At 41.5% G+C, this 25,954-nt stretch overlaps 2 protein-coding genes and 2 long non-coding RNA genes across 8 annotated transcripts in view; 3 read left to right on the forward strand and 1 right to left on the reverse strand.

Annotated features, from left to right (window-relative positions):
* Window positions 1-608: 608 nt before the first annotated feature.
* LOC129816585 (uncharacterized) lies at window positions 609-4,189 on the forward strand. Its single transcript, XR_008753578.1, has 6 exons — window positions 609-792; window positions 2,958-3,116; window positions 3,271-3,322; window positions 3,396-3,521; window positions 3,826-3,928; window positions 4,029-4,189. It is a non-coding gene; the product is annotated as an uncharacterized LOC129816585 (long non-coding RNA).
* A 178-nt stretch (window positions 4,190-4,367) lies between these two features.
* LOC129816586 (uncharacterized) lies at window positions 4,368-6,554 on the forward strand. Its single transcript, XR_008753579.1, has 2 exons — window positions 4,368-4,429; window positions 5,647-6,554. It is a non-coding gene; the product is annotated as an uncharacterized LOC129816586 (long non-coding RNA).
* Window positions 6,555-15,237: 8,683 nt separating this feature from the next.
* tsn (translin) lies at window positions 15,238-21,759 on the forward strand. 2 transcript variants are annotated; one of them, XM_055871262.1, is made up of 6 exons: window positions 15,238-15,324; window positions 16,009-16,102; window positions 18,223-18,319; window positions 18,536-18,651; window positions 19,898-19,977; window positions 20,122-21,759. In XM_055871262.1, exons 1-6 carry the CDS (start codon window positions 15,253-15,255, stop codon window positions 20,350-20,352), a joined length of 690 nt encoding a protein of 229 aa, XP_055727237.1. In that variant the 5' UTR covers window positions 15,238-15,252; the 3' UTR covers window positions 20,353-21,759. The 2 variants fall into 2 exon arrangements, with proteins under 2 accessions (XP_055727237.1, XP_055727238.1); XM_055871263.1 differs by lacking the exon at window positions 15,238-15,324 and adding an exon at window positions 15,533-15,739.
* A 241-nt stretch (window positions 21,760-22,000) lies between these two features.
* LOC129816587 (uncharacterized) overlaps window positions 22,001-25,954 on the reverse strand; it is a 64,686-nt gene continuing 60,732 nt past the window's right edge. For all 4 annotated transcript variants that reach the window (XM_055871260.1, XM_055871261.1, XM_055871257.1 and 1 more), the window contains one exon: window positions 22,001-25,083. In XM_055871260.1, coding sequence (XP_055727235.1) covers window positions 24,264-25,083 — 820 coding nt within the window. In that variant the 3' untranslated portion in view covers window positions 22,001-24,263. The remainder of the gene's footprint in view (window positions 25,084-25,954) is intronic.

The raw sequence follows: 25,954 nt of genomic DNA on the forward strand, positions 1-25,954 counted from the left end.
CCGACATGCTTTGTTTGTAAATTATGTCTGAGTGTTGGAGTGTGCCCCTGGCTTTCCGTAAATTAAAAAAACAAGAAAATGGTGCCATCTGGTTTGCTTAATATAATGAATTTGAAATGATTAATACTTTTACTTTTCATATTTAAGTATATTTTAAACCAAATACTTTTAGACTTTTACTCAAGTAGTAATTTTCTATAAAGGTATCTTTACTTTAACTCCACTGGATAACAGCTGTTGTCATAAGAAAATAGGAAGGAACCATACATCAATGTACTTAGAATAAAATGTATATCATATGCAGTCTAATGTTAATAAAAATTACAATTGTCATGGACAATTTCTGTTGCATCAAAGAGAGGGTATGGAGAGTAGAGGGAGTGGCATGAGGTAGAACAGAGAGAGGGGGGGCAGAGGGCTCAGAGGGAGGAGGATGAGGTAAAATAGAGAGAGGGGGAGAGAGAGAGAGAGAGAGAGAGAGAGAGAGAGAGAGAGAGAGAGAGAGAGAGAGAGAGAGAGAGAGAGAGAGAGAGAGAGAGAGAGAGAGAGAGAGAGAGAGAGAGAGAGAGAGAGAGAGAGAGAGAGAGAGAGAGAGAGAGAGGGGGAGAGAGAAAGAGAGGGAGGTGGAGTGGAGTGGCTCTCTACTAAATTGAAGTTGTCACACTGAATTCAGAACATCATTGATCAGTGGCTTTAAAACTGATATGGCAACAAAAATAATCTACTTCAGGGTGAATGGGAGACTAGAGCAGGCAGAGTTTCCAGTGGATTGACCTACCCAGGATGTCAAAGGTAGGCAATTCAAATAATATTAACTTATTATTTAATTATATTTGAAATTTCATACTTTGTTGTTTGGAACATCATTTTGTTTTTGATCATATCCAGTGTGTTTTCTTTTTTAAATGCAACATCAAGATGCATTACGTTTACAGCCTACTTAAAACTATAGACGATGTAGATTGCAATTTACACCAGGTATTACAATAACTCTGATATGAGAAACCTCTCAAAACCTCAGAAATAAAAAGTACAGAGAGAGAAAGGTTAAAAGCACAGAGAACTTCCATTGCTTCTCTACCAGAGTGAACGGTGGATCAGAACTCAAGTAAAGCACTGTGTCTGTGTTTACATAGCCAGCCCAATTCTGATCTTTTGCCCAATTATTGGCAAAATATCTGATCTGGTTGGTCAAAAGACCAATGATTGGGCAAAATATCAGAATTTGGCTGCCTGTGTAATCGCAGCCTATGAGACCTAAAATAGTTACGTAACTGCAGTCCATCAGAAGAGGCAAACACATGCAATCCCTGTCCTCAACTAGAGAGATCCATTGCAAAATAAGCAGACAGTCTATATCGATAGAGAGAGAGAGAGATGAAGCATCAAGCAGGCACTAACAGGTTAGACACTACAGACAGTGAGACGCAGGCACAGCTAAAATCAACACTCTGCACTTACAGAATTTTTGTCAAAGCTAACATATGGTGTGCATATGGCATCTTTAGAACTGAGTCAAGGGATGTGATGTATCGATGTGAGGGTTATGGCGAGAGTGTCACGCCCTGGCCTTAGTTATCTTTGTTTTCTTTATTATTTTAGTTAGGTCAGGGTGTGACATGGGGGATGTTTGTGTGTTTTTGTCTAGTCGAGGGTGTTTGTAGAGTTTATGGGGTTGTGTTCAGTGTAGGTGTCTAGGTATGTCTATGGTTCTCAATCAGAGACAGCTGTCTATCATTATCTCTGATTGGGAGCCATATTTAAGGCAGCCATAGGCATTAGATGGGTTGTGGGTAATTGTCTATGTGATGTTGCATGTTTGCACTCAGTGTTATAGCAGTCACGTTTGTTAAGTGTTCTTCATTATTAAAAGGAAGAATGTATTCTAATCACGCTGCGCCTTGGTCCTCTCTTTCACCTATAGACGATCGTGACAGAGAGCTACAATACATCACAGTTAAGAGGGGAGGTCTCTCACCATTGTTTCTCTAATGAGGTGGAAGAGCTCATAAGGACACTGCTGACCTGCAAAAAAACTAACCAAAATCTAAAACTGACACTTACATGAGCCCTAACCTTAACCAAACTGTTAACCCTGACCCTAAATCTAAACTTTTCTGAAATTAGATATCGGTTTGCATGTCAGGACTGTCCATATAGCCTTTTCCTAATGAGGGAAGGGGATTTATTGAAGGTCCCTTCCAATAAATGAATATATAATAAAAATATTATTTTCCAAACAGTACCAATGACACACTCTTAGAAAAAGGGGTTCTTTGGTTGTCCCCATAGGATAACCTTTTTTGGTTCAAGGTAGAACCTGGAACCAAAAGGGTTCTTTCTACCTGCTACAAACAAGGGTTCTCCAATGGGAGCCGAAGAACCCTTTAAGGTTCTGAATAATACTTTTTTTTAAGAGTCCAGGCATGAAGGGCTGTAATTGAATGATCAAATATAAGGAAATGCATCTAATAGATGCTAATGTAATGAGAATTAATTTTCTTTCAAAACTTCTGCCTCCTGCCTAGATTTGAATGCTGACAAATCTCTTTGGAGCTCACAAACAACATAGGATTGATCTAAAATGTAATTGATTGTGTTTGAAATTGATATCTTTTGAGTCTTTTTACCGTTCTAATTTTCCCCTCTTATTTTCTTCTCCCTGTTCTTCCTTGGGAATATGTTCTCGCCATCTATTTAAACACAGTGTGAGGGATAGCTTTAGATAACTCCTTTACGGAACTGCCCCTGGCAAGAATATTTCCTCTTATGTGTGTATGAAAATCATTGCTAAAAGCTTTGCCAAGATGCTGAGCACATCAAAGGCTTGTGGTGTTTTGTTCACCTGCTATGAAGAGAGCTCTGGGCAGTGTGTGTGTGTGTGTGTCTGATTGTGTGTTTGATTGCAAAACCCAACTCTGACAAACTAGCATTGATTGAAGTTTGTTACTTTACAGATCTGTTCTGCTCGGCAGCTGAGGCGGGATCCCATGGCATTCTGAAGCTGTACAACCCTAAGGGCAACATCAACATCTCCCCGTGCCTGGAGCTCAACAGTCCTAACTCCTGTTATAAGCTAGAGGTGGTGGCTGCTGACTGCAACAGTGAGATGTTAGGTATTCTGTGCTATGGCACCAGAGCGATTGGGCTGACAGTGCCAGACTTGCATTGTTATTGTGTTCTAACTCTTGTTTGTTTCATAAGGGCCTGTAATGTGTACTGTGTATATTGACTTTGGTATTTTAATCAAATGTGTACCTCATGTTGCAGGTGTGGAGCTTGCTGTGGCACTAGGACTTGACCTCTCCTCCATGGAGAAAAGGTAAAGAACATATACAGTACCAGTCAAAGGTTTGGACACACCTACTCATTCACGGGGTTTTCTTTATTTTTAGTGAAGAAAAAGGAAAAGCAGACAACAAGTGCTCAGCATATGTGGGAATTCCTTCAAGATCATTGGAAAAGCATTCCAGGTGAAGCTGGTTGAGAGAATGCCAAGAGTGTGCAAAGCTGTCATCAAGGTAAAGGGTGGCTACGTTGAAGAATCTTAAATATTAAATATATTTTGATTTAACACTTTTTTGGTTCCATATGTGTTATTTCATAGTTTTGATGTCTTCACTATTACTCTAAAATATGTAAAAATAAAGAAAAACACTTAAATGAGTAGGTGTGTCCAAATGTTTGACTGGTACTGTAATATAGAATAAAGAATATAGAAAATATATAGAATCAACCATTCACAAGGTTGGGGCCAGTTCTGAAACTGTCTGCCCATGTGAGGAAGGTTTGTAAGTCAGGAGGGCCATATGTTCTGTACCACAGACAGCAGGGCTTGGAGAACAAGATCCTGTTTGAGGCTGGTGAGACTCCTGCAACATTGTATGAGATAAAGAGACAGGTGGATTCATTCCAGAAGAAACTTGAGGTAGGTTGCGTTTTTGATGCTGGACAGCTTCAATTTGATTAATTATATGAAAAGGCTCATTCATTTACCAGTATGTAACTTCACCGTGTTCTCCACCTAGCCGACTGTATCCATCTCCCTACAACGTGTTGAACATCTCAGCTGGCTTGGCCTGTTCAAACAGCTGTCTGAAGGAACACACAAGTCCTCTCCTTTCTACCACAAGAGAACACTGTGCAAGACCAGAGAGGAGTGTGAACATGTACAGGGAAAGTTCCTGCAGATGAGGCAGGTTTGCTTTTTACACTCTCTGTCGATAGAGACAGTGTGGTATCAGATGAATAGAATCTTAGGCTCATGTCAGTCACTCTTATCCAGACTCCATTGCTTGAATAGAAGCGTTGCAACAGATTATTTTTTTAATAGGAAAATAACAGAATCGTCCTTTTATGTTCCCCACAGTTCCCTCAAGTTATCAGAGGAAGTGAGACAGTACCTCAACACCCCAACTTTTGACAATTGGTGAGTTCCCATCTATTCAATGTGCCCTTGAGCAAGGCACTTAACCCCAATTGCTCCTGTAAGTCGTTCTGGATAAGAGTGTCTGCTAAATGACTAAAATGTCAAATGTAATGTGTCTTTTTCCACTTTACTTAGAAAAATGTACCAATGGACTTTCTTACACGGTAGAAGTTGGAAATAAGTGGGTTGTGAGCAGTGGTGGAAAAAGTACCCAATTGTCATATTTAAGTAAAAATAAAGATACCTTAAATAGAAAATGACTCAAGTAAAAGTCACCCAGTAAAATAGTACTTGAGTCAAAGTATTTGGTTTTAAAGTATTTGGTTTAAAAAAAATACTTAAGTATCAATGCAGACTGATGACATAATTAACAAACGAAGCATGTGTTCAGCGAGTCTGCCAGATCAGAGGCAGTTGGGATGACCAGGGATGTTCTCTTGATAAGTGTATCATTTGGAAAAAAAATAATATCCTGCTAAGCATTCAAAATGTAACGAGTGCTTTTGGGTGTCAGGGGAAATGTATTGAGTAAAAAGTACATTTTTTTCTTTACAGATGTAGCAGAGTAAAACTAAAAGTTGTAAAAATAGAAATAGTAAAGTAAAGTACAGATAACCCCAAAAACAACTTAAGTAGTACTTTAAGTTTTTTTATTTAAGTACTTTACACCACTGCTAATTGGGACATCCAGGTCCCTCAATTGAAGAAATAGACTCAATAGAATCATTCAGTGGTTTGCCAGCTAAGACATTGATTTATTGAAGACCAAACAGTGATAACATGATGTAGGTGTTCTTTTTTTTTTACTTGGCCTGTACAATTTCAATATCAAATCAAATTTGATTAGTCACATGCTCCAAATACAACAAGACCTTACAGTGAAATGTTTACTTACGAGCCCCTAACCAACATCGCAGTTATTTTATTTTTTTAAGGAATAAGAAATAAAAGTAACAAGTAATTAAAGAGCAGCAGTAAAATGCAATAGCAAGACTATATACAGGGGGGTACCAATACATATACATTTAAGTTGTAATAAACATGTAATAACACAGCACTGTGACACCACACAACCATAGAAGTCCTTTAGCAATAAACAAATGTAAATGTTTTCTATTAGTAAAATTCATGTGGATGAATGTTATAGCAAGTATCCATCATTGAGCTGTATTCTCTCTGGACTTCTCCTCTTAAGATGATTCTTTATTCTCTGGTAGATGTGTGGGCTGATCTGGCTGACGGACCTGAAAAGTAACATTGACGCCATTGACCTGCTCACCATACTGACCTCTGCGGTTTGTCACGACCTTGATCACACGGGATACAACAACGCCTACCAGGTGACCCATCTACTGTATCTGACCACCACAGTTACACTCTGTGTGTGTGAGTGCGTGTGCATCTGAGTAAACGGATAGCTCACATCAGCTCTATCTTTCAAAGAAATGCTCATACTGAAGTGGCCCTGCACTACAATCTCCCCCTTGGAGAACCACCACTTTGCTGTGGCTTTTGAGTTTCTGGAGAAGGTATGGGTGGCTGGAGTTGGGCTATGGTGTGGATCAAATTTTCAGATGACAACAGTACACTGTTGGTCTTTCTTACAGAATGAAAACAACATTTTCAGAAATTTGACATCTGAACAGTATAACTAGATAAGAGGGCATCACCAAGTAAGAATGTATTTCTTAGCTGCCCTTCCACCACAAACACGTTTACGGTTATCTAACCATAACGTGTGTAAAGTGCATCAAACCTTTAGGAAAACCACATGATTCACATGTGTAAAATCACATGTGTCACGACCCCTCCTCTGCAGTGCAGGGGGCGGTTCCTCCTGCAGGCAGAGGAGGGTCGTTAGGGATTGGAGTCACCTGGGCTCAGGGTATTTAAACTGCTGCTTCACTAATCTCTCTCTCTCTCTCTGCTCCTCCAGGTATGATCCTGTTTTGTTTGTTCCTTTGTAGTTTTGCATAGTTTTCACTCAGTCATGTTCACACACACAGATTCACGCATCCATGCACTTTACATACACCTTACATCATGATACTTCCACACCTCATTCCTTTTTCTTAGTTTAAAGTTAATAGTTTGTTGTAGAATAAAGAACCTTTTTAAATTGGCCTATACCTGTTCGTGTCCCCTCATTTTTGTCACAGGCTATGAGCCGGCCTGTGACCCATGAGACATTTGTTTTTAAATCACTTGATGTGGATTTCCACATTTGGAACACATCACATTCATTTTCACATATGGATTCACATTTTGACATGAGATTTTACAGGAATGTTTTCAACATATTAGACACACATGACAGTATTGTGTATGTTTACTTATACAGTAATTATTTTTCAACATGTCCTTACCTGGGACTTGAACTCGCAAGCTTTTGGTTCTTAGAATTTTAATCTCCGTCCTACGCCACCACGTATTCCTACACCTTGAACTTATCCATGTTAAAAATACACAAGAAAAACAATGATATGTATTCACGAGTAACATTAAAACAGAATAATATGCCCCAGCAACATTAGACAACTATGTAGAAAACTCTCAAATTAATGAAATATACTGAACAAAAATATAACATGCAACAATTTCAAAGATTTTACTGAGTTACAGTTCATATAAGGACATCAGTCAATTAAAATAAATTGATCAGGACCTAATCTATGGATTTCACATGACTGGGCAGGGGCACACTGGGCAGGGACCCACTTGAGCCAGGCCCAGCCAATCACAATGAGTTTTTCCTCCACAAAAGGGCTTTATTACAGACAGAAATACTCCTTAACTTGGAATGCCACACTTGCAACTTTAAAACACTTTAGATGCTGTAAAACTGTATAATTTTTTAAAAATAATAATTTGAAAACTATATCCTGTATTTTATATACGGAACAAAAATATAAATGTTTCATGACCTGAAATAATAAATCCACAAAAAAATTCATATGCACAAAAAACATATTTCTCTCATATTTTAGGCACTAATTTGCTACATCCCTGTTAGTGAGCATATCTCCTTTGCCAAAGTAATCCATCCACCTGACATGAGTCGCATATCAAGACACTGATTAAACAGCATGATCATTACACAGGGGCACCTTTTTCTGGGGACAATAAAAGGCCACTCTAAAATGCTGCTGCTGGGAGGATGGCTCATAATAATGTCTGGAATGGAGTAAATGGAATTGGCATGCTGACTGCAAGAATGTCCACCAGAGCTGTTGCCAGATAATTTAATGTTAATTTCTCTACCATAAGCCGCTTCCAACATTGTTTTAGAGAATTTGGTAGTATGTCCAACCGGCCTCACAACCACAGATCAAGTGTAACCACGTCAGCCCAGGACCTGTACATCCGGCTTCTTCACCTGCAGGATCATCTGAGACCAGCCACCCGGGCAGCTGATGAAACAGTGGGTTTGCACAACTGAAGAAGTTCTGCAGAAACTGTCTCGGGGAAGCTCATCTGCATGCTTGTCATCCTCACCAGGGTCTTAACCTGACTGCAGTTCTGCGTCGAAACCAACTTCAGTGGGCAAATGCTCACCTTTGATGGCCACTGGCACGCTGGAGAAGTGTGCTCTTCATGGATGAATCCCGGTGTCAACTGTACCAGGCAGATGGCAGACAGCATGTATGGCGTCATGTGGGCGAGCAGTTTGCTGATGTCAATGTTGTTAACAGAGTGCCCCATGGTGGCAGTGGGGTTATGGTATGGGCAGGCATAAGCTACGGACAACCAACACAATTGCAATTTATCGATGGCAATTTGATTGCACAGAGATACTGTGACGAGATCCTGAGGCCCGTTGTCATGCTATTCATCCAGCGCCATCAGCTCATTTTTTAGCATGATAATGCACAGCCCCATGCTGCAAGGATCTGTACACAATTCCTGGAAGCTGAAAATGCCCTTTCTTCCTTGGCCTGCATACTCACCTCACATGTCAACTGCTGAGCATGTTTGGGATGCTCTGGATCGACATACACAACAGAGTGTTCCAGTTCCCGCCAATATCCAGCTACTTCGCACAGCCACTGAATAGGAGTGGGACAACATTCCACAGGCCACAATCAACAGCTTGATCAACTCTATGTGAAGGAGATGTGTCGCACTGCATGAGGCAAATGATGATCACACCAGATACTGACTGGTAGAAGTTGTTCAGGGTCCTGTTGGTTCCAGAATTTGTGCATCGGTATGACTTGCCATGCGGTAGCAGAGAGAACAGTCTAGGACTTGAGTGCCTGGAGTATTTGAAAAAAGTATACATTTTCACATTTGAAATGTCACACGTGAAGTGTTCCAAAAACACGTTTTCACATGATTTCACGTAATTTTTCACAAGTGAAATCATGTGGTTCAACATGAAACCACTGTTTGCCATTCCTGTTAATTTTGTGGAACATTTTTGTCATTATACGGTACATTTCTACAGTAATTGGATACTGTATCAGTGTTTTGCTATATATTTACTGTCAATCGCAATGCACTTGGGTACTTTTTGGTCCACCTGGCAAATTAACTTGGCATGCCTCACATGCAAAAAATACATTTAAAAAGCGTTCTTTTTTTTTATCCTGTAATTTTATATACGGAACAAAAAATATAAACATTTCATGACCTGAAATAAAATATAATTTCTGCAGTACAGTTGATAACCATGGCTATGAACGCTTAGAAGCCAACCTTACTGAAGCACATGTTATTCCTTTGACTCTCTATTGGCCTCAGCCTACTCACAGGGATGCTCTTAGGATCCCTCACCCTGGACCCATCTTCCTCTACTAATCTCTTCACTGCCTCAGAATACGGCACCTTCTGTACTGCTCTAATCCTGGCAACCTCAACCTGCCTTTCTCTCACCGGAGAAGTGTATAAGATTCCTTCTTCTTTGGAGTTTAACGGTGGTTGGCATCCAATATGTTGCATTACCACCCCCAACTGGACTATAATATGAATCCATTATACTTTGTGATACAAAAAAGGGCAAAAAATATATTTAAAATGTTTTTAAAAGTGCACAAGCTTAATGTTTATGAACAGAGCATATTAACTCCTCTTATAGGAGACCAACAAGAGCTAGCTAGTAGCCACACCTCACGTAAGCCACACCTGCAATCCTCTGATTAACAACATACTGTTACAGTGGCTGCCTATCAGCAAGTGGTGTGCATGTTTTCAACAGAAGAGTCTGTGTAGCCACAGTAGTTTACTGGCAAGATTGTTAGTGGCATCAAGTGTCCTGTAGGTTACTGGCAACATTTTACCAGTAAGTTATTGTGAGCCTACAATAACCTATTGACAAGTTGCAAATAAATTACTGGAAAATGCCACTTAAACTTCTACAACCACTTAAACTTCTACAACACTTCCATTGACTGTTGGCACAAATACACATATGTGACCACGCCCCTACATTTGCTAGTGAGCCCCACCAGTACATTGCCCCCAGAAAATCACATTGTAGGATTTTTTATGAATTTATTTGCAAATTATGGTGGAAAATAAGTATTTGGTCACCTACAAACAAGCAAGATTTCTGGCTCTCACAGACCTGTAACTTCTTCTTTAAGAGGCTCCTCTGTCCTCCACTCGTTACCTGTATTAATGGCACCTGTTTGAACTTGTTATCAGTATAAAAGACACCTGTCCACAACCTCAAACAGTCACACTCCAAACTCCACTATGGCCAAGACCAAAGAGCTGTCAAAGGACACCAGAAACAAAATTGTAGACCTGCACCAGGCTGGGAAGACTGAATCTGCAATAGGTAAGCAGCTTGGTTTGAAGAAATCAACTGTGGGAGCAATTATTAGGAAATTGAAAACATACAAGACCACTGATAATCTCCCTCGATCTGGGGCTCCACGCAAGATCTCACCCCGTGGGGTCAAAATGATCACAAGAACGGTGAGCAAAATCCCAGAACCACACGGGGGGACCTAGTGAATGACCTGCAGAGAGCTGGGACCAAAGTAACAAAGCCTACCATCAGTAACACACTACGCCGCCAGGGACTCAAATCCTGCAGTGCCAGACGTGTCCCCCTGCTTAAGCCAGTACATGTCCAGGCCCGTCTGAAGTTTGCTAGAGAGCATTTGGATGATCCAGAAGAAGATTGGGAGAATGTCATATGGTCAGATGAAACCAAAATATAACTTTTTGGTAAAAAACTCAACTCGTCGTGTTTGGAGGACAAAGAATGCTGAGTTGCATCCAAAGAACACCATACCTACTGTGAAGCATGGGGGTGGAAACATCATGCTTTGGGGCTGTTTTTCTGCAAAAGGACCAGGACGACTGATCCGTGTAAAGGAAAGAATGAATGGGGCCATGTATCGTGAGATTTTGAGTGAAAACCTCCTTCCATTAGCAAGGGAATTGAAGATGAAACGTGGCTGGGTCTTTCAGCATGACAATGATCCCAAACACACCGCCCGGGCAACGAAGGAGTGGCTTCGTAAGAAGCATTTCAAGGTCCTGGAGTGGCCTAGCCAGTCTCCAGATCTCAACCCCAAGAAAATCTTTGGAGGGAGTTGTAAGTCCGTGTTGCCCAGCAACAGCCCCAAAACATCACTGCTCTAGAGGAGATCTGCATGGAGGAATGGGACAAAATACCAGCAACAGTGTGTGAAAACCTTGTGAAGACTTACAGAAAATGTTTGACCTCTGTCATTGCCAACAAATTGTATTTTACAAAGTACTGAGATAAACTTTTTTTATTGACCAAATACTTATTTTCCACCATAATTTGCAAATAAATTAATAAAAAATCCTACAATGTGATTTTCTGGAGAAAAAAAATCTCATTTTGTCTGTCACAGTTGAAGTGTACCTATGATGAAAATTACAGGCCTCTCTCATCTTTTTAAGTGGGAGAACTTGCACAATTGGTGGCTGACTAAATACTTTTTTGCCCCACTATGTACATGTGAAATGTACCTTTAACCTTTTGGTACCCCCAAGTAACAACACCGTAACACCCTAACCATACCCTTATTGTTTTTTAGATTGTGTTAATATATGTTCCAAGGAATTAGTATGAAACTGGTGGCAATGCAGAAACATTGCTGCACTCACAACCAGGAGGTAGAAAGTTCAAATCCCCAAAGAATGAATGTATACTTTACATCAAGTGACCTTGAGCACTACTAGTTTTACGTTGGTGGTGATAATTGGACAATTATTTACTTGATTCTGGGCAGCTTTTAGCAAAATGCATTCTTGCCAATAAGTCTGTGGCCATATCTCTTTCACGCTCACAGATCTGGTTGTGTAGCTGCAGTGTTGCAGGACATTTCAGGTTGATAGCAAACAAGAACTTATGAGTTCAAATCCCATTTAAATCTGAGTCCCAATTGTGGTCACGGTACAAGATTTTACAGTAATTATAAAACAGCAGAATACTGTCATTTTATAGAAATAACTTGTTGTATATATTTACTTTCTTTTTACTGAAGCTTCAGGCAAAGTGTAGAAATGTATTCTAGCAAATCTCCATTATGTCCACAGACCTGGTGGCGCAGCAGGAACTTCAGGTTGCTAGCCACCAAGAAGTTGTGTGTTAAAATCCCAAGGGAGGTTGAGTCCCAAGTAATCAGCATACATAATCCTTTAACATTAAGACCTGAATTTAGCTGTAAAAATGCAGCAAATAGTTGTAGATTTACCATATTTTCATCGCAAATAGGCAAAAACCTCCATGCGACCATGACACAACATTCTAAGAACGTTCCTGGAACAAAATGGGAACTATACAAAACCTGCAGGGGATCATCACTGTTTAAATTTAATTAATGTGTGTTCAAATGTTGTCACATGTAGTGTCATGGTATCACGTTGAAATTTTGCATTCCCATGTTGACAAATTTATTTCACATGAGATCGTGTAGTTTTACAGTTGAAGTCGGAAGTTTACATACACTTAGGTTGGAATCATTAAAACGTTTGTCAACCACTCCACAAATGTGTCGTTTGTCAACCACTCCACAAATTTCTTGTTAACAAACTATAGTTTTGGCAAGTCGGTTAGGACATCTACTTTGTGCATGACACAAGAAAATGTTCCAACAATTGTTTACAAATAGATTATTTCACTTATAATTCACTGTATCACAATTCCAGTGGGTCATAAGTTTACATACACTAAGTTGACTGTGCCTCTAAACAGCTTGGAAAATTCCAGAAAATTGTCATGGCTTTAGAATCTTCTGATAGGCTAACTGACATAATTTGAGTCAGTTGGAGGTGTACCTGTGGATGTATTTCAAGGCCTACCTTCAAACTCAGTGCCTCTTTGCTTGACATCATGGGAAAATCAAAAGAAATCAGCCAAGACCTCAGAAAAAAATTTGGAGACCTCCACAAGTGTGGTTCATTCTTGGGAGCAATTTCCAAACGCCTGAAGGTACCACGTTCATCTGTACAAACAATAGTACGCAAGTATAAACACCATGGGACCACGCAGCCGTCATACCGCTCAGGAAGAAGACGCGTTCTCTCCCCTAGAGATGAACGCACTTTGGTGTGAAAAGTGCAAATCAATCCCAGAACAACAGCAAATAACTTTGTGAAGATGCTGGAGGAAACAGGTACAAAAGTATCTATATCCACAGTAAAACAAGTGCTATATCGACATAACCTGAAAGGCTGCTCAGCAAGGAAGAAGCCACTGCTCCAAAACCGCCATAAAAAAGCCACACTACGGTTTGCAACTGCACATGGGGACAAATATCGTACTTTTGTCCCCATTTTTTTTTTCAAAAATAGAACTGTTTGGCCATAATGACCATCGTTATGTTTGGAGGAAAAAGGGGGAGACTTGCAAGCCGAAGAACACTATCCCAACCGTGTAGCATGGGGGTGGCAGCATCATGTTGTGTGGGTGCTTTGCTGCAGAAGGGACTGGTGCACTTCACAAAATAGATGGCATCATGAGGTAGGAAAATTATGTGGATATATTGAAGCAACATCTCAAGACATTAGTCAGGAAGTTAAAGCTTGGTCGCAAATGGGTATTCCAAATGGACAATGACCCCAAGCATACTTCCAAAGTTGTGGCAAAATGGCTTGAGGACGACAAAGTCAAGGTATTGGAGTGCCATCACAAGGCCCTGACCTCAAACCTATAGAAAATGTGTGGGCAGAACTGAAAAAGTGTGTGCGACAAGGAGACCTACAAACCTAACTCAGTTACACCAGCTCTGTCAGGAGGAATGGGCCAAAATTCACCCAACTTATTGTGAAAAGCTTGTGGAAGGCTACCTGAAACATTTGACCCAAGTTAAACAATTTAAAGGCAATGCTACCAAATAATAGTGTATGTACACTTCTGACCCACTGGGAATGTGTTGAAAGATATAAAAGCTGAAATAAATCACTCTACTATTATTCTGACGTTTCACATTCTTAAAATAAAGTGGTGATCCTAACTTACCTAAGACAGTGAATTTTACCTAGGATTAAATGTCAGGAATTGTGAAACTGAATTTAAATGTATTTGGATAACGTGTATGTAAACTTCTGACTTCAACTGTATGTTATCACATTAACTTCACACATGAGATCATATGTGAATTTCATGTGATTTTTCCATAAGGGAACTCAAGGCATTTTATTTATTATTCTTAGATGCATCCTGGCCACTGACATGACGAGGCATAACGAGGTCCAGTTGAAAGCCTGAGGATCTTCCCAACTGTATTAAAGTGATGGTTATGTCCCCCCGTCTCCTTCCAGCTGATAATGATCATGAAGAAAGTGAGTGACTTCAACGAGACACGGCCCATGGACGTGGCTGAGCCCTGGTTGGACTGCCTCCTGCAGGAGGAGTTCTACAACCAGGTAACTAACCACAACAACCCAGATATTGGTTATGTTCCAATATACACATTACTATGCATATAACGCATGGCTAAAACACTGCTTCCTTCTGAATGGTATAATAGAGTGGATCATACTAATTAAGTCTGTGGTGTGGATTTTCTCCCCACATCCTGTTCTCTACTGCTCTCCCTCAGAGTGACATGGAGAAGTTGGAAGGTCTTCCTGTGACTCCATACAGGGACAAGGTGACCAAAGCCATCCTCTCAGACAAGCTTCATTGGCTTCGTCCAATTACCTTTTCATGGAGCTGGCCAACCTCTTCCCCTGACTGGAGGTAAGATCTCCGTCTCCGCTGTAGCAGCACGTCATAAACCCGGTGCGTAAAGGCCCTGGACTACTACACAGAGATGGAGAAAGCACCAGAGAGAGAGAAACTGATCTGAGCACCAAGCAACAAGGCAGCCGCAGCCAAGAACAAGAATACTACACTTCAGAACCCTCAGAACACAGCATAGTGTACTTAGATAGTCCATCAGAGACTGGGAACACCTAGAAACCAGCCACATTGTGACGGCCTGCTGATAGGCTAGTCTACAGTATGATCAGGAGTAACCAACCAAACAATAGAAAGGATATTACTGTGACATTACTGACTGTGTCACAAATAGGGCTTTGTGTTGTGTGAATTGAAGCACTTTACTAATATGGCTCCTTTGGGCTTTGTAGAAAAGAGGTATTCACAGTCTTGTTACAGGACTTTTGTCTGCTGTTTTTTGCTACATGTTATTTACTGCATATATTCAGTATTTCAAAATATTTGTATATTAAGAATGGTTAAATACACTATGACATTCAAGACATCCTGAAGAATCAGCGTGCAGTTTTTTATTTTGTGCTATGCTTAAACAAAGCACCAGAGGTGCAGTTGTCTTTGAAAAATCGGGATAAAAGGTACATGGATTTGTCTTCACTGAATGTAGACGTGGATGTTTTCCATGCTGATAATGAAGGGTGGTAAAAGATGGTTCGGAAATTGTATTTCACCTTTATTTAACCAGGTAGGCCAGTTGAGAAATATGATCTATATAAAACAATTTTGCTTGTATTTTACTTTTAGATTGAGGTGTTTTACTGATTATCAAAGAGACAAATAAACAACAATCAAACGTTTTCATGTTTTAATATTATTCCACAACGTAGATTTTCATTATCTTGATCATAATTTGGTGACGCAACAAAAAAATCGATATGGGAGAATGATGACATCACCTCAATGCGACACATTTACGAAGGACCCATGTGCACGCATTGGTATTTTTTTTTGTTTAGCTACCAACTGTTTTGATTCATTGTGCAAAAGAAAACTAGTAACCATATTCTTTACAAAATACAATAATTTGTAGAAAGATGTCTGTCCCAGAAATGTTCAGTTACATTCAGGGTTTTCTGAGTGCGGATCAAGAAATAAGAGAGGTAATGTTTCTGTCAACCGAGCTAGCTCAGAACTGCAAAGCTAGCATTTGACTCAGTTGTAGTCAGTGAGGTTTGCATTGAATAACATGTCCACTTAAATTTCGCTGTATGGTAAACTGCGTGCAAGAAATGTTTTGCAGACATTTGCTATACAGCTAGCTAGCAGCTAACTACAGTCATTGCAATTGTTAGGAGGACACATGCATGCATTTTGTTTTTGCAAATTCATACCGTTGTCTAGCCAGCTAACGGCTCATGTTATCGTCCAGGACATTCGAAAAGTGGTCCAGGTTCTGGAACAGACAGCGAGGGAGATCCTGACACTGCTTCAAAGTGTCCATCAACCATCTGGATTCAAAGAGAGTGAGTGCCCAATCACATGGGGTACATTCATTATTGCACCGTAGCGAAACATTTTTCTACCAAAACGTGAGTTTCTTATTAGAGTTTAGGCTAATAGTTAGATGTAATTACAGCTCCAACAATGCAGGACAAAGTGAAATAAAAACAATACAAATAAATAATATATAAATAATGTTAACAACTGTGGCAATGATACATCTACGTGGGGGGGGGCACGTAGCTGACTAGTGGTGCCTATAGAGTACCACAATATGAGTCATAATACCCATAAAACCTAGCGGCCAAACAGGGAAATGGTTCCAATCGTTTTTTCCACCATATATTTTAGAAACACTTAAAATAAGGGCTGGGTTTTGTGTAGGCTTACCCTTGCGTGACGTTTTGACAACCGTGTAAATCTCTCTAAGACAAGGTGACTTGGCCTCCCGGGTGGCCTCCCGGGTGGCCACCAGAGTCTCTGGGTTCGCCCCCAGGCTCTGTCGCAGCCGGCCGCGACCGGGAGGTCCGTGGGGCGACGCACAATTGGGCTAGCGTCATCCGGGATAGGGAGGGTTTGGCCGGTAGGGATTTCCTTGTCTCATCGCGCTCCAGCGACCCCTGTGGCGGGCTGGGCGCAGTGCGCGCTAACCAAGGGGGCCAGGTGCACAGTGTTTCCTCCGACACATTGGTGTGGCTAGCTTCCGGGTTGGAGGCGCGCTGTGTTAAAGAAGCAGTGCGGCTTGGTTGGGTTTTGCCTCGGAGGACGCATGGCTTTCGACCTTCGTCTCTCCCGAGCCCGTACGGGAGTTGTAGCGATGAGACAAGATAGTAATTACTAGCGATTGGATACCACGAAAATTGGGGAGAAAAGGGGATAAAATAATAATAATAAAAAAAAAACACAAGGTGACTTATCAATATATTTGCCTGTATTTGCCCCACAAAAAATTAAATGCTAATTACCTGCTTATGTGGCTATCATAAACAACTACAAATGCCATGATGATCTGGACGAGACTGCCGAATCGAGGCAAAGGTAAGAATCTCTGGATTAACTAGCTAATGTTAGCACTGAACAGATTGGCTACATATCTTTAAATGTACAATTCTGTGAACTGTCTTGTGCAGTATTTATTTTGTACTTTTTACCCCATTTTTCTCCCCAATTGGTATTTACAGTCTTGTCCCATCGCTGCAAATCCCGTATGGACTCGAAGAGGGGAAGGTCGAGAGGCATGCGTCCTCGGAAACGCAACCCTGCCAAGCCGCAGTGCTTTTTGACACACTGCTCGCTTAACCCGGAAGCCAGCCACACCAATGTGTCGGAGGAAACACCGTGCAACTGAAGTCAGTGTGCATGCGCCCCGGCCCGCCAGAAGGAGTCGCTAGAGCGAGATGGGACAAGGACCTCCCAGCCGGCCAAACCCTCCCATAACCCGGACGACGCTGGGCCAATTGTGAGCCACCTTATGGGTCTCCCGGTCGCGGCCGGCTGCAACACAGTCTGGGATTGAAGCCGGGTCTGTAGTGACGCCGCTAGCACTGCGATGCAGGGCCTTAGACCGCTGCGCCACTCGGCTCACAAGTTTTACATTGACACAATAGCTGTTAGCAAAGGCGTACGCTAGGGATGATGTGCTGGAGCTTGCAGGGATTTGTAGTTTTGCATGATGTCTTGTCCAGGTGGGTGAGGGAAGTGCAGTGGCGATTGCGTTGTCCGTGGATCTGTCGGGGCGGTAGGCGATTGGAGAAGTTTGAGTGTGTCAGGGAGGGAGGAGGTGTTGTGGTCTTTGACTAGCCTGTCAAAGCACTTCATGACGACAGAAGTGGCAAGTTCATGTAGTCCCTCCCTCCGTCCCCGTTTTCTTCTGTTTAACTCCTAGTCCAGGGTTCTATTCACTATCACTTGTGATGGCTTATCTTACTGATTGACTCACTGCTTTGCAGGTTCTCTGTCACCTTGTCATAACTGTTTCTGTTTTTCCCTGTCACACTAGTTCCCAGTAAGTGTGCAATTGCACAGGAACTGTTTAGCACAGTCTGGATGTACTTTAGAGAGATCAAAACCAGATTCCCTGTGGAGCAGTACTACATGTAGCTACATAAATGTCTCTTTCTTGTCCCCCTGTCTGTCACACTAGTTCCCAGTAAGTGCCAAAAGGCCAGGGAACTGTTTTGTACAGTCAGGACGCACCTTGGAGAACTCAAAACCAAATTCCCAGTGGACCAGTACTACAGGTAGGCCCTACACATGGGTGAATCTAAAGTTGGCTACTTATTCGCAACAACTTATTCTCAATTCCCTGTCCACAGAATGACATTCATAGGGGAAATTATAAATTACAAGTCTCTTTATTTCCACGTTAAGTTATGGAGTGATATTGTCTGTCTTCTCTCCTTGTTATTGAAAGGACAAACTAACATGTCATTTTCCATCCTCCACTCTGCTTCTAGGTTCCATGAGCACTGGAGGTTTGTTCTGCAGCGCCTGGCCTTCCTGGCAGCGTTTGTGGTCTACCTGGAGAGTGAGTCTCTGGTGACACGCGAAGAAGTGGCACAAATACTAGGAAGTAGGTGTCAGTTCATTTGGGTGCCTTTGTTTTAGCTTGCCCGGTACCCCAATGGATGGAGTTTGAACATTTTAGACCATTCCAATTAGAGGTCGACCGATTAATCGGAATGGCCGATTTCAAGTTTTCATAACAATCGTAAATCAGTATTTTTGGACACCGATTTGGCCGATTTTTATATATATATATATATATATATATATATATATATATATATATATATATATATTTTTTTTTTTTTTTTTTTAATTACACCTTTATTTAACTAGGCAAGTCAGTTAACCTCTCTAGGGTACGTGGGATGGTAGCGTCCCACCTCGTCAACAGCCAGTGAAACTGCAGGGCGCCAAATGCTTGAAGCATTGCGCTGTTTATGACTTCAAGCCTATCAACTCCCGAGATTAGGCTGGTGTAACCGATGTGAAATGGCTAGATAATTAGCGGGGTGCGCGCTAATAGCGTTTCAAACGTCACTCGCTCTGAGACTTGGAGTAGTTGTTCCCCTTGCTCTGCATGGGTAACGCTGCTTCGAGGGTGGCTGTTGTCGATGTGTTCCTGGTTCGAGCGAGGAGAGGGACGGAAGCTATACTGTTACACTGGCAATATTAAAGTGCCTATAAGAACATCCAATAGTCAAAGGTATATGAAATACAAATCGTATAGAGAGAAATAGTCCTATAATTCCTATAATAACTACAACCTAAAGCTTCTTACCTGGGAATATTGAAGACTCATGTTAAAAGGAACCACCAGCTTTCATATGTTCTCATGTTCTGAGCAAGGAACTTAAATGTTAGCTGTCTTACATGGCACATATTGCACTTTTACTTTCTTCTCCAACACTTTGTTTTTGCATTATTTAAACCAAATTGAACATGTTTCATAATTTATTTGAAGCTAAATTGATTTTATTGATGTATTATATTAAGTTAAAATAAGTGTTCATTCAGTATTGTTGTAATTGTCATTATTACAAATAAAAAATAAAAATCGTCCGATTAATCGGTATCGGCTTTTTTTGGTCCTCCAATAATCGGTATCGGCGTTGAAAAATCATAATCGGTCGACCTCTAATTCCAATGTTAAATCTCCGCCCACCTAGTGCACTATGCAAGCTAAAACGAATGTACCCATTACCTTGAGTTGAACTTTTCTCAAGGTAATGAGTGCATTTGCAGACTGTTCCTCTGTCAATCGGCAGTCAGCTAGTGCTGTGGTGGTCATACATTTTCCCTATTTATTGTAGTTGAGGTGGTGAGAGAGAAGGGATTCCATCTGGATGTTGAGGACTACCTGGCAGGTGTGCTGATCATGGCCAGTGAATTGGTGAGAATGAATTGAGTGGCATTGTACCATTTTAATATATCAGTACATTGGTTTATACAAAATGTACAAATGTATTTTTTCGATAATATATGATTGTTAATTAAAATTATTATTTAGATGTATAAACTCACTTGTTCTCTCTAGTCTCGCCTGGCAGTCAACAGCGTCACAGCAGGGGACTATAGCCGGCCCCTCCGCATCTCCAACTTCATCAACGACCTGGACTCAGGCTTCCGCCTGCTCAACCTCAAGAATGACCCCCTGCGTAAGCGCTACGATGGCCTCAAGTACGATGTGAAGAAGATAGAGGAGGTGGTCTACGACCTGTCTATCCGCGGCTTGGCCAAGGAGCAGGAGGCTGGGGGAGACAAGTAGAGCTGAGGATGTGGGGCCAGGGCGCTACCCTAGGCTGGGACCCGACCTCTCCATAACCGGGACAGGGGAGACTTGACCTGCTGGAAAGCAGGAATAGGAGGTCTGTGGCCCCCACAGCCTAGGACAGACTGATGTGCGTTTGGAGAAGTGCATGTGAGGAAATGAGTCTGTCAGTGGGATTGGAAAGCCTTTTATATAAAGGCACAGTTGTTTGAAGGGGAGAGGTTGTTACAGTTTGATACTGGTGATTGGAAATGTTCATTTAATGTCCAACTGTATGCCTGTTCGTTGTTTTTGCTTTTCATATATTTTGTACAGGTCACCATCTATGTATTGGATTATTCATGTTCATTTCATTTTAGGGGGTGCTGACAGGGTGTACATTTCCACCCAAGAGAAAATAAATTGTTATGACTACGATGTTGAAAAAGTGCTTAATTTTTGAGTTGAGCAAATAAAACATTTGGTTGTTGAGCTGTTTTTCTACCAAAAACCATCTGATATAACACAAGGACTTGCTTTTGGCTAGTTTAGTCTTTGAATGTTCTGTTCACGGTTGATATCGCAATGTTAAAACATCCAGCAAAGAAACAGCAAGGGGGAAGTGCAGATCTAAGGCCACTTGATTCTATGTGTCTGGCTTTCTTCTTTGCCATTTCTGCCATGTTCTTGCTTGCAATTCATATCTCCTCATTTAGTAACTGTTGTGACTCCAGCCTCAGTTCCTGTTCCTTACTCTGATTTCCTGAAACATTGCATCTCTTTCTCAAGTCTTCCCTTAATTTCTAATTTTCTGTTCGCTCTTCTCTCAGTCTTTCTCAATACAGAGGGAAGCAAGGAGACTAGGAGGAGAGGACGAGGAATCTAAAGAGCCAGGGTTAATGTAAATTATATTTCCTTGTCCTCTGTCCTTGCCTCCTCAAAATGCATTGGAGAAGTATCTGAGGAGAAGAACCCCAGGTCTTCTGCTCCAATGTGCTTTGAGAAGGCTAGGAGAGGGGACGTGAGGAATCTAGGAATTACAATTGATATCCATCCCAATTCAGGTCAGAATGGTATTGACAATGTCTAATGGCTTCTAATCACTCGGCTATGTACACTGCAGACATGGCAGTGCCATGTAGAGACAGGAAAATACGGTACTTCGTTCATGGCAAAGCTTTCAGTCTTAAAATATTGATTTTGATACATTGTTATGGCCAACTTCTATGCCTCTAATGCATATGTACTGTAGTTGAATTGTAGTAAATATAATTTACTGTATTGTTGCACTTTTTCCTATGTGCTTTTTTTGTTTTTGTAAAAAAGTGTATTTGTGATTGCGTACAAACAATTCCATCTGATTTAAAGGAATATTGTATTTTATTTCTGAATTTGAAAATGTTCCAAGTAAATATTTCTAGCTAATGGTGTTTTGTTGAATTTGTCCTAGTTGGTGTCAAAGAAGCACCTTTCACTGATTGCTCTCGTAAAGCGAGACTTCTGTCCAAACACCTAAGTCCAATAATTGCCTTGTTCCTTTTATGAATTAACCACGCCTTATTAGCATACAAGAACACCTCTTTCACTATTTCAGAATATGACTTACCCGATGACTCAAAGCACAATGGATAGCAATAAGTGGAAATGGGTAAAGTACAAAGAAAAATGTATTTAACATGTCATTTTTTAATATAATTCACAAAATCTTACATAAAGGAAATATGACATTAGGTCTAAAATGCAGAGGAAAAACATTTGACAGTCGAGCAGGTCTAGGATATTTTCAAAATGTTTACACAGCATTGGTCTTCCCATATACGGTAGTAATCATTTAGTGGAACAAGATGGAAGCTGAAAGAATTCAAACAATAGAAATAGAATGAGATTCTAATGTAACAGTGTTAGCGCCATTGGAAGGTGATGAACAGTAAGAGACAGGCAGTAGTCTACTCCGTACATCATTCTCTGTCCAAAAACAGTGATTCACTACCTCCTTGACCTATGCTACTCCTGGACTAAACATAATCAGACTAAAGAGTATATGGAGGTTAGATTTGTTTGAGAAGAAGTATTGCCTTGACCTGCTGTATGTAGTCAGCTGTGGTCCTATATGTTTCCCTAACATAAAGAGTTCTGTGAATAAACAACACAGCCGACAGAATAAAGCTTTTGAAATCATGATTGGCAGATAGCGTTGTTGAAGAGTGACAGTCGCACCATAATATGGATCTATTTTGTAGTCTTAATTATAAAGTGCCTTCAGAAACATCAGACACAAAAACAGATTTTAGGAGAAGGGAAGTCACACTTGAGATAAGGGCACAGGTAAACTATGACATAATGTAGTAACACTAGCAGTCGATGGAGGGATTAGAACTGCCTGTAAATTCTGGCATCCAAAAAGATTTCACTAAATTTCAGATTGGTGAATGCAGTGTTCACACTGGTATAAGCAGGCTTTTTAAGTGTCTTTCTGCTGCTACCTAGGGGCAGAGGGCAGTCTGACTTGATGACCATTTCCAGATACTCAAAGTTTTACCAACATTACTGTGACTGTCAACAGAAGAAATGCTTTTTGTTCATTTAGAGTGAAATAAAAACCCAAGGAACGAAAGCTCACAATTTCCCCATCTGATTGTCATGGAACAGCACACCGTGAAGACATTTGACTGGCGCTACTATGTCAGCTTTAGCTACTAAACTCATGGTCCGGTTGACCTGTGTTTGAGGCCTTTCCACCTCCACTTTGGCCATGCTGTACTACCACATTCAGGTACAGGTAAAGGCTTTGAGAGTTTGAATAAACAGTTGACAATACTGGTAGGGGCCAAACCAGGCCTAGGCTTGAAGTTCAAGTGCACATTCTTCTAGGGCCTAACCTCTGTAGCTCATTTGTGTCAATAACATCACTTCCAGTCATAGGTGGAATAATAAGCTCTCGATTTCCCATAATTACGAAGTCTGACCAGATGTGGAGAAACTAAAATAAATAGCTAAAATTGCACAATTTATTGCTTCTTTGTGACTTGAGCCCACCCAGCACAGTGATATAAGTCAGTGGAGGCTGGTGGGGGGCACTATAGGAGGACAGGCTCATTGTAATGGCTAGAATACATGGAATGGTATCGAACACATCAAACATATGGAAACCACGTTTGACTCCGTTCCATTCATTCCATTTAAGCGCTTACAATGAGCCTGTTCTCCTATAGCTCCTCCCACCAGCCTCCTCTGATACAAGTATGTCCACAACCCTGGGTTCAAACTGTCCGACAGACACTGTCTGCACAGCATTCATAGTAGGAAGTCACTGACGGACTGGATGCCATTTCTCGGATCTCTGCTGGCAGTGGACATTGCTACTGACACAGAGGGCAAAAGAAAGGGGGAAGAGGCCAGTGATTTTGACTTACCTTAGTCAGGTAAAATAAAAGTTCCTGTCTTTTTTTACTAAGCTGTAGTCCAAGTCCCCATTGTATAATTTAACAGTAGTTTTTGACTCATTTGTGCATTTTCATTAGCATTACAGAGTCATGTTTTTTCAATCATCAACTTCAACCATGCTTTTCAACACAGACACCAGTCAGTCAGTATACTGAAAACATCTCTTTCTTCAAGAGCAAACAGTTTTGACAACCAAGGCCAGCAATGTTCCCAACCAAGTCTCCTTTTTTGGTCATCCAAGTGGTTGATAATTTTTAGACAGAAGCTAAAAACTATACCTTCATACGTTTCGTTACAGTATGGTGCAATTGCAGTTTTTCTTAGAAAAAAGTGCTATCCTCATCATAACATGGAACCTCACAAACCCCACCCTAAAACTTCAGAAACAAAACGCTCCACCATCCAGAAGCATGGTCAGTTCTTTATGCAGTAGTAGTACATCTATTTACACTGGTATCCAGCCAGGGAAACGGTGTCCCTCAGTCTCAGGACCTGCCCTGGTTTGTGTTCATCATAATATTGGGGAGCGCGTTACGCCTCTTCCTCCACAGCCCCAGGTCACGGGTATACCTCTTGATTTGCCGGAACCACTGCTGGGTGCGGGGTTTATCCGAGGCCCTAAAAACAAAGGCCTCCTTACGTATGTCCAGCACCTCAAAGGTGTCCTCGCAGTCAGGGTCGGCCGACACCACACAGTTGGCCAGGCGGATGGGCTCTCTGAGCACGGTAAACTTCCCACTGCTCTTGTCTTTGATGAGCACCAGCACACCGTCCCACACGCCGTGCTCCTGCTCCTCCACCTTGGCCTCGCCGTCCGTCTGAGACAGACCCTCTCCAGGCTGCTGCGTACGCACCATCAACAGACTCTGGATGTTCTGGAACTTGAGGCCTTTACTGCCCTTCTTTACCCACTGTCCGTCTGCAGGTTGGGAGATCTGCAGGGGCCCCTCCATGACGAAGCGTGTGTTCTCCCTGGCCCAGCCCACAGTCTTCATGGACATCTCCCGCATCTCGATGTTAATGACCTCGCGGTTCTTGCGGCTGTCGCGGCGAAAGGAACGCAGAGTCCAGGTGAGTGTTCCTTCCTGCTTGGTCTTCATGTTGATGTGCTCCAGGTGAGACTCCACACGGCTCTTGGCCTCTCGGAGACGGCCATGGTCGGGGTGGCACTCCATGGTGACCTTGCTGATGCGGCTCAGGAGGAGGGGGTACTTGGTGACCCTCTGAAGGGGAGCCATGAGGAAGGAGCGCAGGTTCATACGCCGCAGGGCTGTGTTGTCATTCTGGGACACGTCCAGGAAGATCCTGAGAGAGAGTGAAAGAGAGAAGGAGAGAGACAGAGTGATATTAACATACTGTTTAATTGTGATCGTAGGCCAGAGAGTCTCAGATTTAATTGTAAAGTTGAGAGCAGTGGGAATCACAAGACAATACAGGGTGAGTCATTATAGGTGAGATGTGAAGTAGTTGCCTGGGTCTAAAAATAGTAATGACTTCATCACCGTTCTCAGAATAGGTCTAGTTATGAATTAATGACAACCTTCTGTCTCTTCCATTAAGAATAACACAGCGTAGTGGGAACTTAGGGTTCCAAGTTACTGTTCTTCTGCTCTTAGAGCACAGAAGAGAATTCTGCTCAGTGGAAATTTCCAAAACAACACGTTCTTTTTCACTTGATCTTGATCTTGAATAAGGAACATTTTTAAACCAAAGTTCCCTTATTTGTAACTATAATACAGAAAACAATAGTTGATAAAATACTGCAAGTACCCGTACAGTATAAACTACCAAAATATAGGCGCATCAAATCTGGGACTGAGAGACTGAAAAACAGCTTCCACACTATATATACAAAAGTATGTGGACACCCCTTCAAATTAGTGGATTTTGCTACTTCAGCCACACCCGTTGCTGACAGGTGTATTAAATCGAGCACACAGCCATGCAATCTCCATAGACAAACATTGCCAGTAGAATGGCCTTACTGAAGAGCTTAGTGATTTTTAACGTGGCACCGTCATAGGATGCCACCTTTCCAACAAGTCAGTCGCAGTCGGCATTCCAATTCTTCCCAAAGGTATTCGCTGGTGTTGAGGTCAGAGCTCTGTGTATAGACCAGTCAAGTTATTCCACACAGATCTCAACAAACCATTTCTGTATGGACCTCGCTTTCTGC

Source organism: Salvelinus fontinalis, chromosome 19 (genome assembly GCF_029448725.1).
Source record: "Salvelinus fontinalis isolate EN_2023a chromosome 19, ASM2944872v1, whole genome shotgun sequence".
NCBI classification, from domain to species: domain Eukaryota; kingdom Metazoa; phylum Chordata; class Actinopteri; order Salmoniformes; family Salmonidae; genus Salvelinus; species Salvelinus fontinalis.